At 37.1% G+C, this 17,789-nt stretch overlaps 1 protein-coding gene across 1 annotated transcript; it reads left to right on the top strand.

The window, feature by feature from the left end:
• Positions 1-15,885: 15,885 nt before the first annotated feature.
• LOC136851767 (uncharacterized) lies at positions 15,886-16,440 on the top strand. The gene has a single exon (XM_067126081.1). The coding sequence runs from the start codon at positions 15,886-15,888 to the stop codon at positions 16,438-16,440; it is 555 nt and encodes a 184-aa protein (XP_066982182.1).
• Positions 16,441-17,789: the final 1,349 nt, after the last annotated feature.

Genomic DNA, 17,789 nt, shown 5'->3' on the forward strand with positions numbered 1-17,789 from the left:
CCAAATCTTTTCCCTTACGAGTTTCATCAGACATTCTATATCAAATCTAAAGAAGTCTTTAACCAAGGAGATTTTTCACTCTTATTTCTTTATCTAACAACGATTAATAGCGAAATACCACCTAGGAGAGATAATGCAGAGAAACTTCGTTTATGCTTCAGTTGTTTTCTCTCATCTACTTATCGTACTAGTGTGTATCCTTTTCTTTAAATTCTCATGGTCTCAGTCATGCCGAAAATTGTTTTCCGTAGAGTTCTTTCATATTATATCAGTTGGCATGTTGATGGATGAAGAAAATCAAACCACGTAAAAAATTTAAGATTAACTGAGTGCCTTTTAATGAGTGGCTTTTATAGTAGCCAATAACATTTTAAGAGACATGTTCTGGTTAAGCTGAAGACGGTATATAAATAACGTATTGTTATTTAAAACGTCATTAGTCGTTGACATCGTATGGAATAATAATATACACGTTTAGATTTGCAATAAGGTCGAAATCAGCTTTTTCCCCAGATGGCTCTTATACAGTATATAAATATGTGAAATGATTCTACTTTAGACGAGCTTCGATACCAAAAGGAGCAGCCTTAGGATGAGGAGTTACAGTCTTGACCCTCTTATTTTTCGTCATTTTTGAGGGCAGGTTGGAAGTTGACATCTCTAACCTCTCTTACATTACAGTTGTTTTTATGAGAGAGAGAGAGAGAGAGAGAGAGAGAGAGAGAGAGAGAGAGAGAGAGAGAGAGAGAGAGAGAGAGAGAGAGAAGATTTATAAATGGCAATATTCATTCATCAAATCATAGAAATTATTGTTATTAGTATATAAAGTTAGGGAGAACATTAAGAAAACTTCTCCTATTTGAGAGCCAGATATGTTGTGATAATCGATATTCATTTGCAAGGTAAAACAATAATTTTTTATAAGTGTTAACTGTTATGATGAAAACGGGACCATTTCATACACTGAACGAAAATCATCAGACGTAAAGTGAACTTTTAAATTTCAGATTTCAGCAAATTTTAAGCGATTTTCACCAGAAGCAGTTCAGTCATGTTCGACGTGAGCGACTGGACGCCTAAAGTACATATATGCTAAATTCATTTCATAGCTGGTGCTTTTGGAACGAAATCTAGGATTACTTAATCCCCTTTGCGTTCGCTTTCCTGTTTTCTTTAACATTTCATTAACCTTTTAAGATTATAAGTATCTAGAGTTAATCGCTGGTTTCTGATTTAAAAAACATAGGTGCCTTTTACGAAGATTAAAATACACGTGTGATTGAACTCATTTTTGTAGTTCTTCGCATTTCACATGAATGGAAGTTTTTCTGTTTCTAAGGCTCTTTTACCTTGTGATTTAAGAATCGGTTGATATTTATTAAGCTCTTCTATAGGAAATTTTAAAATAAGATTTTACGTTTCGCTCGAGAAATATAAAACAAGCACCGTTCACTGACAACAGGCTTCATGAAAATAACTGACTGATTTTTTCCAGAGCAATACCTCTCTCACTTCAAATTCTTTTGCGTACCACGAAACAGACATGTGTCACAGTGCAGGAAAAGAAGAATAAAAGCGGTGTTCACTTTGGTAAATTTTGGACGTTACAAAAAATAGGCAATTTTTCATTCATAATTATATCTGTCATTCAGTGTTTAATTCGTAGAAATAAAAAATCGGCGTCTGTTTGATATTTCATGAAAACTTCATTGGAACAATTTGCGAAAATTTCATGAGGTTGCTGATTCTGAATTTTATAACGTACACAAGTTAATTTAGTTATGAGCAGCAAATATGTATTTACACGCAACCAGGCGTTTTTATATATACATACCATACATATTCCTACACAGCTGCACACACACACACACACACACACACACACACACACAACCGCCAAGTCCATAGAGATGGGGGCCTGTATTTTGACAAACTGACATCTGAGCTAGGAAAGTTTACTTCTGAAACAAATTTCTTCTACTTGCAATTTACCGAAATGACATCTCAGGACTGATCTGAACGCCCAATTGTTTAGTGGGACAGTGATTTTCACCACAAACTCGGACATCTAGGTAAAGTTAAGCTCTTCTTGTTTTATGGTCTGAAATATGAGTTTGCTTCACCTCGCCAGTTATCTGCGGTACGCACCGAAACGCAGATATAGTTTCAGACATCAAAGAAATAGCTTGACTATTGACAGATTCGTAGCGCTGAAGAGACATTTATGTGCAAGTTCATACTTACACTTTAACGAGGTTTCGTTGGTTATTTGGGTCAGCATCCAGAGTGGTATTGGAATGGATAAAATATCGTAATAGCTGTTTTCTTATATGATCATTGTTTTCTTCGCAAGGCACCATCACCCATTTAAATACATTTAATGATGCTGTTCAGTTAAGAAATGAAGGTTAAAATATTCCACCTACAAAACAATCGTTTTAATGAATAAACCTCTGCAAAAATCTATTTAAATCGACGACTTGATAATAGATATGTGGAACCTTAGGCGCATATAATCCACTGACAACAAACATTGTGAAGCTTTGTAATTTCTGTGATATTAAAAACACTAAAACAAGCGGAACTAGGGAGGGAGGCAGGCAGGGAGAGCGAATACGAACACGGATCTTACAACGAGAACTATTTTTCAAAATGTCATCAAGTTTTTTTAATGGTACGTAACCATTCTGATAACGTTAATTGATTACAATTTTAAAATATCTTTCATGCACACGAACAGATACAACCAACACGTACAGGCACTGCCATATACTTGTACAAACTCACAAACTCACAGACGTGCAGCAAGATAAATAATGTTGAGTGAATGTATAACTGGAGGCCTTTTGAGACCTCGAGCGAGGAAATTCGCAGCGACTTCAACACGAACTCAGGCTTTCCAATCCAAAGATCTCTAACTTCACGCTTCGATCGTCATGACTTGTGTTCGGGGTTTTAGGGACTTGATAAGAGGCACGGACTACGTTCCGAGGGCAGATGGATGTAGAATGGAAATGATCTCCCGGCTTGGCCATGTCAAACAGGTGCAGAAAAGACACATTTCTAGACCCATCTTATCATACTGTGGAAGTTTTCTTAAAAGTTGAATGAAATTCAGAGTAATTTTAGTAATTTGGATCATAGACTTGAAAACTTGACATATATTGAGAATTGCGGAAATAATTATTTCTTTTTCTGGGTGTGATACGGAGGTATAACTGAGATTTCGAAAATTCAATATGTTTCCCTTCGTAATGGTAAATAAGTTAATAAAAAAAACAAAATATAAGATGAAATTGTATTGCTTAATTAGAGATGGCGCAGTAACTACAAACAGGTTTAGAAAAGATATTTTTTCAGACAATTCACATAAATGAAGTTGTTCGGAAAGTTAAATTAATCATAATTGATTATAGTAATGAGCGTAACTTCAAAGAGGTGTAGAAAATTATTTTTTCAGACCAGTCTCACATATGATCAAGTGGTTTCAAAAGTCAAATTAAATTTAGTATGATTATAGCAATATTGATCATAAACAAAGGCAGTGAGCATGATTGAGAATTATGGACACGATTATTTTTTTTTTTTTTTATGATACGGAGATATAGCCTAGATTCGGAAAATTCAGTGCATTTCCTTTCATAATGGTGAGTAAGTTAATAAAATTACAAAATATAAGGTGAAATTATAGGAAAATTGGCCATTGGTTAAGGAGAAATGATGGCGTAGTGACTTCAAACAGGAGTAGAAATGAAATTTTTCGAGATCATTATCATAAATTAAGGGGTTTTCGGAAGTTAAACTGAAATTCAGTATGATTATAGCAATTCGGATCATAGACCAGTATTTGACGTCATTAAGAATTACGGAAATAATTATTTATTTTCTGAAACGGAAGTATATATAGGTGGGATTCCGAAAATTCTTTGCACTTCCTTTCATCATGGTTAGGAGGCTAAGGAAATTTAAAAGATAACAGTGAAATTCTACTTAACCAGTTCACTGGCTAAGTAGAAACAAGTTTTTATAGAGACAGGCATTGCTGAGCATTTAAAAAATGGAGCAGCATAATTTTGTAAAATGAATTACATAAAACGAAGAATAAATGAGCAACATAAATTGCAGTGCAAGAATAACAAACATAATAGTTAGGAGTAGAATTAAAAATAAACAGAAGTCATGAAGAACTAAAAACTAAAAATAATTATAAAAGAAAATAATTTTGGTCAAACAAACTAAAGAAGTACAATATAAACTCTGTATTGTTAACAAAATGCAAAATATTTACTACATTGTGTTAAGATTAGAGGCTACAGAAATGGAAGCGGGTGACTAGATTCAAAACCATATACATACAATGGACCTAAGATAACATGATTGTTGAGGATAACAGCTATTGCTTACGAGTAGACTTCAGCAACTGGAGGGATAGCCTTTGTACTGAAATCACTGTCTTTAAATAACATGTATGTATGTGTGTATGTGTATATATATATATATATATATATATATATATATATATATATATATATATATATATATATATATATATATATATATATATATATATATATTGATATATATATTAAGTCTTGGTTCTCTTTGGGCAACAGTGGAGAATATGTGATGACCTGTCAGTGGTGTTTTGCTGCAGGTACACGTAAGCTGACATTGGCAATTTGCTCAGTTGTGACAGAGAGTTATTTGACCATGGCCCGAGCACATAGAAACAGCATGATTGAACGTTAAACTGATGTGGTGGAAGTGCCTAGGTTCCTGTGGGGTATATGCGTCTGTGTTAGAGATCTCCCATGAGATATTTATGAGAGGAACAGTGACTCTCACGGGGAGAATGCCTCGATCTTGAGTGGCTCATACGTGCGTTCAGGCTGGTGTAGTGTTGAAAGAATCCGCCACTATGAAGATGCATTATTTATGGCCACAGAAAAGTAAGTAAGATCGCCCAGTGACATTTATATCTTTTCCAGACTTTGGAGGGAAAACCCCTGGTTTGGAAGCAGTGAAACTAGTCGATGTCTACATGATGAATTTTCCCATTTGTTCATGAACACCATTTCAGGTCTTAATATAATGATATGTTTCTTTCAACAGGAATTTGAGTATCGTCCTGAGAGGACGAATACTTGGAAGTGGTGCTTTTACTTTTACATATTATCTGACTGATTATTTTGGTCTTGAATAAATATGACTGTATTACTGTATTTGATGACCAGGGTGTTATTCACAAGTATTGCTTGGTATAGAATTGTTAATAGGCTTGTGTGAAGCAGTATTTCCTTTACTTATGTTTTCCATTGATGGGGAGTATGAATCACTCCATTTCATGACCATAGCTTTTGCTGAACCACTTTCGTTAAATTTGACAATAAAGTCTAGTTTTGCTTCTCAGTGTTTAATTCCAGTAGGCCTTTGTGTAAAGATAGGTCTAGTGAGAGAAGATGGTAAAAGGAGAAGGGATTTGCTGACCCAGGGATGAGCCATGTTACCACAGACATCTTAGAAAAGTAAGATGATTGATTCTGTTCTTAAAACAGATAAAGCAATAAAAGATGGCCCTGTTTGACCTGGGGAACAGGCTCATTAACAGTGGTTGGCAGCAGTGTTAGATATAGATAAATGAATAGATAGTTAGGGATATGCTTCTGAAGAGACATATTTTAGTAATTCTAGCACTGGCATCTCAGAATAGGATTTTGTTGGGTTCAGCGATTCAGCGTAGGAAGCTGTTGTTGTGAGGCGTGCTTGGGTCAGGCTTTTTCTTGAGGTGACTCTCTGTGTTTATTAATGTGTCACGGGGTGCAGGGTGTTAATATGGGCATTATTAGGGCGTTAATTCATAGTGGGGAGTGTTTAGGCGTATATTAATGTGCATAGTGTAGAAGTGATTGCAGTATCTTGACCGCTTGTGTATGTTAAAACATGCGAGAATATGCGCGAGAGCTTGTTCTTCTTTTTCTCCCTCTCTCTCTTTCTCTGTGATGAGAGGATTCTGGCGATGTTAAGCAGAGGCCTACGTAAGTGCTATCATTTGTTTTTTTTATTAATGTTAAATTAAATGTTAGATTGGATTTTTCATTACATTGCAATTAATATTCGGGCGGTTGCTGCAGTGACGTCATCGCCTGAGTGACGTGTCAGTGATATCATTAGTTTGGGCGGAGTCTGCCTTCTCTGCCTTCTCATTTGAATTTTGCCTTACATCTTTTGTTTTGCAATCAGTGCATTTGAACTTTTTTGTTGTGTTATCTCTGGGATTTTGATAATTTTGTATTTTATTTTGACATTTGAATTACTGTTATATCTTTTGTTTTGTTTTTACTGTTTTTTTATTTTTATCAAGCAGTTATTTTGGGTGTGCGTGTATGTAAAGTGGGTGCAGTTGCTATAAGTTTACTCAGCAATCCAGTCCCTTGACGACAGGAGAGGGGAGCTTGTCTCCTCGGGGTTTTGTGCTAAGCATTTTTTCTGTAGGCCTTGGCAGGCGTTGGATGGGAGAGTGATAGGGTGAGATGCTGCACTGGAGGACGAGGGACGAATTCTTCTCTCTCTCTCTCTCTCTCTCTCTCTCTCTCTCTCTCTCTCTCTCATCCGTTTGCTTGAGTCTCGTTTTCTATACAGAAGAGTGGATTCCCATTCTCTTTTCTTGGGGTAGACTGAGTGTTTTATTTTGTTCTTGTTTGGCCTTGAAGTCGCCATTTTGACCCACTTTTGCAAATCAGCTGTGCATTTTGCCAGCACTTTTTCTCATGGGACTTTTGATTTAATTGTAGGGTTGGTTAATTTTGAATTGAAATTTGGGGGTTTAATTTAGTTATGGGTTTAGTTAACTGATTTTTGTTTTGGGTTTAATTGATTTTGAATTTAATTTTGGGCTTACTTAATTTTAATTTTGAATGAAGTGTTCAATTAATTTTTATTTTAATTATGGGTTTAATTAACTTTGGGGGTTAATGGTGGGTTTGATTATTGCCTTCTTTTGAGCTTTGGGAATTAATTGTTAGAGTAAAGGGAATTAACATTCTAGGTTTTGTGTTGTATGGAAATATTTCAAGGGGATATTGTCTTTTCTTGTTTTTTTTTTTTTTTTTTTTTGTAAGGGGTGTCTTTTCTAAGGACTTGGGAATTTTTTGCATTTGTTATCAGCCAAGAACAAGTTAATGGATTTATTTATGAAGGCTGTGTAGGAAGCAGAGATTTCAGTTCACAGTCTGAAGGGTTTTGCTGAATGTTGGAATAGCCAAAGTTCGAAGGTTAGCTTGAGTTCTTGAATCCCACGGGTTCGTTGCTTTAACTTTGATATTCAGGGACACATTAAGAGATTTTGCCGTGTTAAATATTGTCAGCCCTACAGGCACTTAATTGTAATTGAGAAAAATTTATGGTCAGGGCCTTGATGGTCATCCTGTCTTGGAGACAGTATAATGGTAGGCTGTATTTCAGAATTTTGGTAACTGACATAAGAAAATTCCTCACGCGGATTTTTCAAGGGGATCTTTTGATCGGCGGACATTGTCTAAAGACTGATCAGTTGTAAAGGAAAACTGGATGGGTGTTTCTTGGGATATAGGACTTCTGGGGGAACTGTCAGGGTCGAAGCCAGTCGTAATTGGATCTGTACATGGTATAAATGTAAGAGTTTTTATAGATACAGGTGCCTCTATTAATTTGATGAATTATGAGTTGTTCAGATCGATGTTTCCTGATCACCCTTTGAGACCCGTTAAGGAAACTGTATGTAATGTTCAAGCAAATATTACAGATTTTGGGTTACTTAGATGTATATTTATCTCTCGATGTAGATCTTTAACGGAACCATTTTTTGTTATACAAGGGGTGCTTTAGGGAATAGTTTGTTACTGGGCCATCCAGCATGTCGGAGACGAAAGATGTCGGTTCATATGGGGCTATGCGGTATAACCGTGGGAGTACCTGGGGTGTTTGTGCCTTTTGAAGGAATAGATGTGTGGGTAGTGGATTATGATGGATCGGGTGTACATGTGGACCTGTGGGTGGATGCTGAACATGTGTCGGTGGATAAGAGGTGTTATAATGGGGTTTTGATGGATGATGTGGTGCTTGGTCTGGGTATGGTTGCGATGGTGAAAGTTCGAGTGAAAGGAGTGCATAAATCCAGACAGATGTGTGTGGATGAGTGTAGCGAGAGGCTGAAGGGGGTTTCGTGTACGGGTTCTATAAATAGGGTGTCAAGTTCAGGGGACACTTGGGTGGAATTGCTAAACTGTAATGATTCAATTCGCAATTATCAGAAGGGTACTTATGCAATCGACTTTGTTGATTGGGTCGATGAAGATAATTCAGTGGCTATTGTCAGGGATTTTGGTAGTTTTTCAGAAGCAGATTTATAGGCTAGAAGGCAAGTTTTTAGGGATCAGTTAGCCAATGCTGATTATAAAGAATATGCTGGTGATGTAGAAGACATTCTGGCCGAGTTTGCAGACATAGTGGCACTAAAAGCGGACAAGTTAGGATTAACAAATGTGTTAGAACACAAGGTTCAGTTGCAGGACATAACTAACCCTTTTTTTTTCCTTCATATAGGATTCCTTTTAAGATTAGAGAGCAGGTAGAGCAAGAGGTTAATAAGTGGGATGAAGATAGCAGCGTTAGGACCAGTTCTTCACCTTTTAATTTTCCGTTGTTGGCAGTCCCTAAGAAGGATGATTCAGTCCGAATTTGTGTAGACTTTAGGAAGTTGAACGAGAGAACCATTCCTGATCGATATCCTGTGGCATGTTTGCCAGATTTATTTATTGAAATTGGGGACAAGAATATTTGTTCCCCAATTGATCTGATGCAAAGGTATTTGCAAGTATTGCTTAGCAAGGAGAGTCGAGAGTACATGGCTTTCTCTTTGCCGAAGTGGCATTGTGAGTTCATAAGAATGCCGTTTGGTTTATCAGGCAGTCCGATGACATTTACTAGGCTAATGAATACAGTTTTGCATGGCTTGTTAGGGAAAAAAGTCTTTTTGTACAAGGATGATATACTAGTTGCCACTGATTCAGTAGGAGAACATTTAGAAGTTCTCAGGGAGTTTTTAGGAGGTTTAGGTTAGCGGGTTTGAAGATAAAGTTAGCCAAGCTTTATTTTCTCAAGAGGCAGATAGTATATTTAGGTCATGTCATTCCTAAAGAGGGTGTTAGAGTGAATGATAATAAAGTTAGGGCAATTGTAGATTTTGCTATTCTCAAGAATAAGAAACAGATTTGGTCATTCCTAGGCATGGCTGGATTTTTTTGTAGATTTGTGAAGGGTTTTTCTGTTCTGGCATCTCCCTTAACAGATGTCTTGAGGGATGATGTGCAGTTTGTATGGGGAGATGGACAGCAAGTAGCTTTTCAAAAAATTAAGGATGCCTTAGTAACTCTCCCAGTGTTGAAGTTTCCTGATTAAGAATGTCCTTTCACGTTGTTAATGGACGCTAGTTATGATGGTATAGGGGCATGCCTTATGCAGAGGTTCGATGGAAGACTCCATCCAATTGCATTTTACAGTAGGAAGTTTAAGACACGAGGTAGTAATGAACGGTTATGGTCGGTAGTAAACGAAGAGGCCTTTGCCTTAGCGTCTAGCTTGATACACTTTAAAATGTTGATCTTGGGCAATCAAGTAGAGGTTCTGATGGATCATAAGCCATTGTTGGATCTTTTTAATAAGCCGGATCTTTCCCCAAAAAGAGCTCAGTGGTATCTGATGATCACGGATTTTGATGCTAAGCTTAGGTATATAGAAGGTAGACAGAATGTCGTAGCAGACGCCCTTAGTAGGAGTTTTGCTGTCGCAGAGGGTACTCTTGCATGTTATGTATTCGGAGATAGCATAGACTGGGATATTAGTTTAGTAGAAGCTAAGCAAGATGAAGATTAGTTTCTGGGAGACGCAAAGGCATTTCTTAGAGGGCAATTAGTTAGAAAGGGTTACAAGCTGCCTTTTGCAGGGCTTGAATTAAAGTGTAATTTGTTAGTTAGGAAAATTAAATACAGACTGAGGAATAGTGAGGATAAGGGTAATACAACACAAATAGTTGTTCCTAGAAGTTTAGTACCTACGGTGTTAGATATTGTTCTCAGTAGGTCTGGCAGTCTGCATTTGAGGATTGAGAAAATGTATCAGAATGCACATGGACAATTCTTTTGGAAAAACATGTTCACATCGGTAGAAGACTTTGTGAGAAGTTGTTCTGTTTGTAATGCGTATAAGCCATCAATGGTAGTTTCTTGTAAATTGACTTCATTCCCGATTCCTACCAGACCCTGGTCCCATATTCATATGGACCTTGTAAATCTAGTTATGGCCTATTGGTGGTTGATGAGTAATTAACTAGGTTCATAGAGAATTTTCCACATAAAACAACGGAAGAGGTGGCAGTTGCATTCTTTAACAGGTATATTTGCTGTTATGGGGTCCCGGTGGTTCTGATTACAGATAATGGTAGAGAGTTCGTGAACAAGACGGAAGGTCACCATTATTCCCCATAGACCAGAGGTTAATGGCCTGTGTGAACGAGCAAATAGGAAGATCATTGAAGCTCTTCGGATGACCGTTGGGGAAACGATGTAAATTGGGATCGATGTATTCCACAGGTGCAACATAGCATAAATACGATGGTTAGTGATACCATTGGAATGTCTCCCAATGAGGCACTGATTAGTTACCCCGCGCGGGGTGCGTTCGATTTGTTGCCTATTCCATCGGGTGATGAAACAATCAGGGCGCTTGTTTGCACTGCAAAAGAGAGATATGAGCGTCTTGCTAAGAATCTTCAAATGAAAACGCGAGACATGGTAGATAGGAGCAATTAAAGCCAGATAGAGTTAAAGTTGACGTGTTAGATAGTGTTTTTGTGAAAATAATTGTCAGGAATCAGTTGAACTATAAGCTAGGTCCTAAATTTGAAAGTCCATTTTGTGTTGTTGAATCAAAGAAGGGGAATAGATTTGTTGTTCTAGATAAGAACACGGGTGTGTCTCAGTTGACACATATGTCCAAAATTAAAAAGACAGGATAATGGGAATCGTATAAGTTAATTCCTGGGTTGTACTGTGGTTATGATAATTTTTTTCTCTCTTTGTTATTTTTTAATGGGTTTTAAATGGGCGTAACTTGTAGCTTTTTTTTTTTTTTTTTTTTTTTTTACTGGGGAGGACGTTAGTCCGTAGAGTTATACAAATCTTTCGTTGTCCAAGTTCAGTTTTTGCTTATATATGTTGCAATACTTTGTTAAAATTCAAAATACCGTTGAGTTTTTTTGGTATATGAATTTCTTTTTTTTTTGTGTGTGTGTTTTTTTCTTTCCCATTTCTTGATCGGGTATCTTAGAGATTCTTGCTTTTGTCTTTATGCTGAAGTCTCGCATTCACATGACTTTGTGAGTCGTGGCCAGGGCTAATTTCTTAGTGAGGTTAGGCCCGTGTGTTGTGTTGTTACATAAGACTATTATGATGTGTAGTTGTCGTCTGATGCAATATTTTTGAGTATAGAGTTACAGAATAAAATTCTTGTTACTTAGGATTTTTTATGGGTAATTAGCGTATCAGACGTAATCTGTCTGATCTGTTACAGGTTTGGGGAAATCAGTTGGGGTTTAGGATAGGATTAGGAAGATTTTAATATGGCTTCCAAATTTACGTGTTTCGATTTTTCAGTTGTCTTTTAGAATGAGGGCTGCGCCATTGGTAATTGTAGTTGTTTGATCATAGGAGCGGTTGCCAGTATGTCAATTGCTATTTTGCTGAGAATTGAGCAGGTATTAACAGTATTTGCTAACCAGGGTAAAACTTTGATGTCTTTCCAAGATATTTTACCTCTGAGAAGTTTAGAATTGCCTTTAATGAGTTCAGTATATTGGTAGGGTTCTCAGGTAATTTTTACTGGGAAGAATTTATATGGGTAGTATCTTAAAGTTAGTGTACCTGATAGTGGGTTGATTGTGGAAATTCCAGTTAGCAACTTGGAATTGTTTCACAGTTTTATCATGGGACCTCTGCCTAACGGGTTTAATATTTCACTAATAGTATGGCATAGTGAGTAGACTAGTTACCCTTTGGGCTGACTGTCGACATGACCAAATTACGTTATACACCACTTCGGTGCAAGTGTGCCTGATGAATGACTTCTATGAGCCTCAACTGTTACAAATTAGATATGGGGGCGTCTACGGTATGCCTGCAGGTTTCTTCATCTGTGCCTTCATCAGAGGATCCAGGGTTTTGGAGAGATGTCGGGCAGGGCGTCTAAAAATCACCGTCATTGCTGGGAGACATCTATTTAGCAGAAAGGATTCATGGGCGCCACATTCAACATGGGCTTGTGAAGTCGCAGGCCTTTCAGCACAGTTGGATCACCAGGAATTCAAGATGTGAAGAGAAGCATGGGTTTTACAATTGCAAGCCATCCAGAAGATTTAGACCATCAAGAATGCAAGATTCCAAGTGTTATGTTCCATAAATGAACTATTATTGAATAACATCTGTGCATGCGAGACACATCATTTTTATATCTGGTTTTTGCTCCCATAAGAAAACCGCTCACTTGGAAAGTACAGTTTCTGATACAACTTCATCATAGCACCTATTTATTTAAATGTTATATATTTTTATTACTTGCCTGAAATAGACATTTCCAACACCACCAATATGACATATTCATTTTAAGAGATAATATTCACAGGACCATCAATATGATATATTCATTTTAAGAAATAATATTTACAGGGCACAATCATTTTACGAAAAGGATGTGTGAAAGTAAGAAAGTCAACTTTGAAAGGTCTTATTCGGTACTTGGTGATAAAAAAAAAAAACTAGAATTTGGCAAGTACTTGAGAAACTGTCTCCTTCGTGAATTTCATTAGGTGATGGGAACCCCATTATATGCATGTATTCCCTTCAACTTTTTCACTTCATAAGTTTACATCTGAAAATAACTGGATGATTTTATAGCTACCTAAATATTAATAATAATAAGATTCCTATCTCTAAAATGTCACCAGAAAATTTCACGAAAATTATAAATAAAATAGAAAACGTAATTTATTTCATTACTCTCTATCAGTAATTTTACGGTTCACCGAACGGCGTTTAATTATAATCTTATAAATAAAAACACGAACGTCCTTGCTTGTTCATTGGCCGTATTACTATGTAATTACATTCAAATTAGTCAGTTCCCTGGAGACAATCCACTGAATCGACAATTCAAACGAAAATTAAATAGATATAGAAAAACATAAAAATAATAATGTCCCAATGTTTTTTTCATGGTATGATATTGTTTTTATTCTAATTCATTTCTATGTATTTTTTACGTGTTAAAGCATTAGGGCATCCTCTTAAAAACATCGCTATATATAAAATGATGAACATTATTCATTTGGAAAATACTCTTCGTGAAATCTTATACACGGGAAGTATGTGAAAAGAATTTTGGGGAAATATATGAAAAGAATTTCCTTATGCGAATCCCCCTACTTGCTGTGAACAATTCTCCAGTTATTCCTCACTCTGATGCAAGGCCTTTTTTGATAATCATCATTATAATAATGCCAGAAATTCAAAACGGAATTGATAGTCCTCAGAAACTATCAATCAGAAGGAAGCAAAATCAAGTTAGCTGCTGAAAATGAGGAACTAATCCATATCATAAGTTGATTACCTTACACTTCCGTTTATCTGAAAAATATATATGTGTTAATTTTGAGGATAAAGAAGCATTTAAATTTGTTAAAACTTTTGAGATCACGGCCTGAATTTGTAGAGACCATGAGTGAAATATTTTAGTTAGTAAAATTTAGGCTAATCTTGTAAACAACAGCTGCTACAAGCAGTGTGATAAACTAGCTAAAATAGCGCGATTATTAAGAAAGTTGCCCAATATACTCATATTATTATGAAAATGTGGATACCATGAACACTTTCATAACTACCTCAAACGTCTTAACAAAAACTAAGTTTTTAAAAGGAAATGACCAAAATCACTGGGAGCTAAGGGGTATTCGACTTACGCTGACCCACTATGCATTTCACCTGCCGTGTCCAACAGTTTTTTGCCAATAGATATTAGAATAAAAACAATATCATGCCATGAAAAAAACATTGGGATGTTATTATTTTTGTGTTTTTCTATTTACATTTCATTCTTGTTTCAGTTGTCCATTCAGTGGATTGTTTCCAGGTGGCTGACTAATTTGAATGTAATTACATAGTAATACGGTCACTGAGCAAGCAAGGATTTTCTTGTTTTTATTTATAAGATAATTAAACGCCCTTCGATAAACCGTAAAATTACTGATAGGGAGTAACGAAATAGATTACGTTTTCTATTTCATTTATAATTTTAGTGAAATTTTCTGATGACATTTTAGAGATGGGAATCTTGTTATTACTAAATATTCAGGTAGCTATAAAATCACTCAAGATTTTTTACAAGAATTTTCAGATGTAAACTTATAATAAAAAAAAAAAAAAGATGAATGGAATGCATTCATAAATGGGGTTCCCATCACCTAATGAAATTTACGAAGGACACACAGTTTCTCAAGCACTTGCCAAATTCTAGCTTTTTATCTCGAAGTAATGAATTACAAAAGCGTCGGACAAGGTTGGTATTTTGGCTGAACACGTTTGAAACCAGACCTATCTGGTATGAATATGCATTGAAATTTGATGTGGGTAATTAAGGCCATTATAAGAATGATTAAAGGATAGACTTACCCAAATTTCACAAGGACACCGATAGAGGCTAGTTGTGACCTGTAACCATGACGTAGAAGTAATGAACGGTGACGGACGAGGTGTAAACAGCGTTTGACAGGAGAAAGTTTGTACGTGACCACTGTTTCAGGGATGGCCTGTTTAACTCAATGTCGTTGAGGATGCAAGACTGCTTTTGTGCTGCGCTTTTTGCAGTATGAAACAAGGAGAGATTTCGGATGAGAAATATGATCAATTCAAATAGGTGAGTTGTTAACAAGCTTAATTAAATATAATTGCGTATGTTTACAGTATATGTGTTGATACGTATTCTATCATCCTCTTCCTGATGTTGAATTATCAATAAAAATAATGAAAATAATGATAATGAAAATTAAATGAATGAGCATTATTATTATTATTATTATTATTATTATTATTATTATTATTATTATTATTATTATTATTATTATTATTATTATTATTATTATTATAAAAATGTATGATGTCTTATACAATGCATTTTCATTCCCATCTGGCAGATAATAAGTACTGGCCTTTATCCATACAGGCCCTACGAGCGTGTGGCGCAGGTCATGGGTATGACATCGCAGGCAGTAAGGAAGGAAGATTGTGCAACAGGACACCATGCCACAACGTGTTGTAGTAGCATCACCAATAATGGCACAAGTCTTTGGTAATTTTACTGTTGGTGCCATTCGCTGGTTTGCTCACAGCAAGTTTGCTTCAAAGCAAGTTTTCACGGTTGGTACCCTTACGAAGGGCTTGAAGATGGCTTGCATTATCCCAGAGATAACCTCCGAGACATTGGTGAGGCGGGTTATGCATGACATGGGATTCAGCTACAAAACATCATCTCAGCAGAAGGTTTACGTGACCAAAGAATCTCATCACGTAGTATGCCACAGGATCTGTGTGCTCAGGGCCCTGCAGCGTCACCGAGAAGAAGGGAGGGAGGTAGTTTACATAGACGAGACTTGGTTCACCACCAGGATGAATGCACAGCCGACAGGTACTGCCTGGGGAAGGGGGCCAATTCGTGGTGGTAGCAGCTGGCACAGCCAGCAGTTTCATTGAAGGTTCATTCCTCTGTTGTCCGGCAAAGAATACCAGCGGAAACTACCATTGGGAAATGACAGGGGAGCTGTTCATACGCAGGCTGACAATGCAGCTTCTGCCATCGCTACCTGAGCCGTCAGTATTGGTACTTGACAATGCACCTTACCATAGTCAGCTTACAGACGACCGTCGCTCTCCTACCTCGGCAACAAAGAAAGCAGACTTTATCAGCTGGTTGGAGTACCGCAGGCTACCCATCCCACCTGGTGCCACACGACCAGAGTTGCTGCTCATACGCCCTCAGAACCGGCCAAAGCCCCAATACACTGTGGACAATATCATCCGTCAGTGGGGCCACGAGGTCGTCCGCCCGCCACCTGCCCACCCGGAGCTCAATGCCATTGAACAGGTGTCGGCGTACATGAAGCATCATGGCCGCTCGTTATTGCATCGATTCACCAGGGTAGACCTGCAGGCCAGACTGGAGGAAGCCAGGCTTTGCGCCACCCAAAGCGTGTGGGCAGGTGCCGTCAAACGATCCCGAGAGTTTGAAGATTGGTATTGGTTGTCAGACAACATTCAGAAGCCTGTTGGACCCTTGATTATCAACTTGGATAGCGACGACTAGGACGCTGAAGACCTGTACTAGCATGATGAAGATGAATAAAGTTACTGTGGCAATATTTGCTCTTTTGTTTTAATCATTTCTAGCTTTATGATTTTGCAGATATTAAATTATTTGTTCTATTTTAACTGCATATTTCCTTCAATTTCATTGAAGATGAGTTGAGGTTTCAAGTATGTAAAATTAGTGGTAAAATGTTTGGAGGGAAAAACAAATTGGATACAAAGGCCTACAAATAAAGTAATAGTGGGGCGTAGGGGGATATACAAAGTAAGGGGGTTTCAGTAGGGGACTGACTGCGCATTAAAGGAAGGAACTATGGTGGTTGAGAGCGTAAGAGCCACTATTCTATTTTTTATGCGTACTGTATAGCATGTACAGGTCCATAGGAACCTACGCTGTTAGAAATAAAACGTTTTTAATGTTTTTTTTTCAAAGATTAAAAACCTTTTTTGACCAAATACAAATTCTGTAACTGACAGCAAAAAAAAAAAAAAAAAAATCATGTCGATAAGTACACTCGGAAACCACAATCTCCGACCCACCTAGGTCGTGCTCCGAGTTTATGAGCGGGGCCTTTCTGGACGGCGGGCAACGCCAGCTATCCCGGATTGAAACACACTCGAACACCTTTTGAACTCTTCCGGATCTTGCTTTGGGTTTTTTTTTTTTTTTTTATGATTTTGCTGCATATGATGCCAAGCAGTCATGGTATGATTATATAGACAACACTGTGTTGAATTTTACAACCTGTATAATATCGAAACGAAGAATAAATGCTGAAACTGCCGTGTTGTAGTTAGGGAAGGGGGCGGGGGGAGAGTAGAATCTGTCCAGAAAGGCCCAGCTCATAAACTCGGAGTGCGACCTAGGTGGGACGGAGATTGTGGTTTCCGAGTGTACATATCTAAGCTTACCTGTAACAGTATGATCAAAGTACTCTATAAATTAGTTTAAATGGATCATCAGATGTAAAAGGACGGGATCCTAGAATTTCAAAATGAAAACCTTTTATCATATACTTTGTTCACAAACTTACCTTCAGCGGTCTCTGTAATATCTAAAAAGAAGCATCTCCAATGTAACCCATTGGTATTGGAAATTTCAAGCTTTCTATAATGACATCTCATCATTGTTGGAAATAAAGATTTTTTAAAATGTTTTCAATTTGACCCCGTAGGGAAGCCTTGATTTTTAGTGGTGTATTGTTACAAATTTTTGAGACCATATAAAGCAACAGACGATGATCTTGGAAAACAATCAGTGGTTTTGGAAACGATGTTACTCGTGAGTATCTGAAGATTACTTTACGCAGTAATGAAACTGCAGGATAACAACGATTTTCTGTGGTT

This window comes from Macrobrachium rosenbergii, chromosome 24 (assembly GCF_040412425.1).
Source record: "Macrobrachium rosenbergii isolate ZJJX-2024 chromosome 24, ASM4041242v1, whole genome shotgun sequence".
NCBI classification, from domain to species: Eukaryota; Metazoa; Arthropoda; class Malacostraca; order Decapoda; family Palaemonidae; genus Macrobrachium; species Macrobrachium rosenbergii.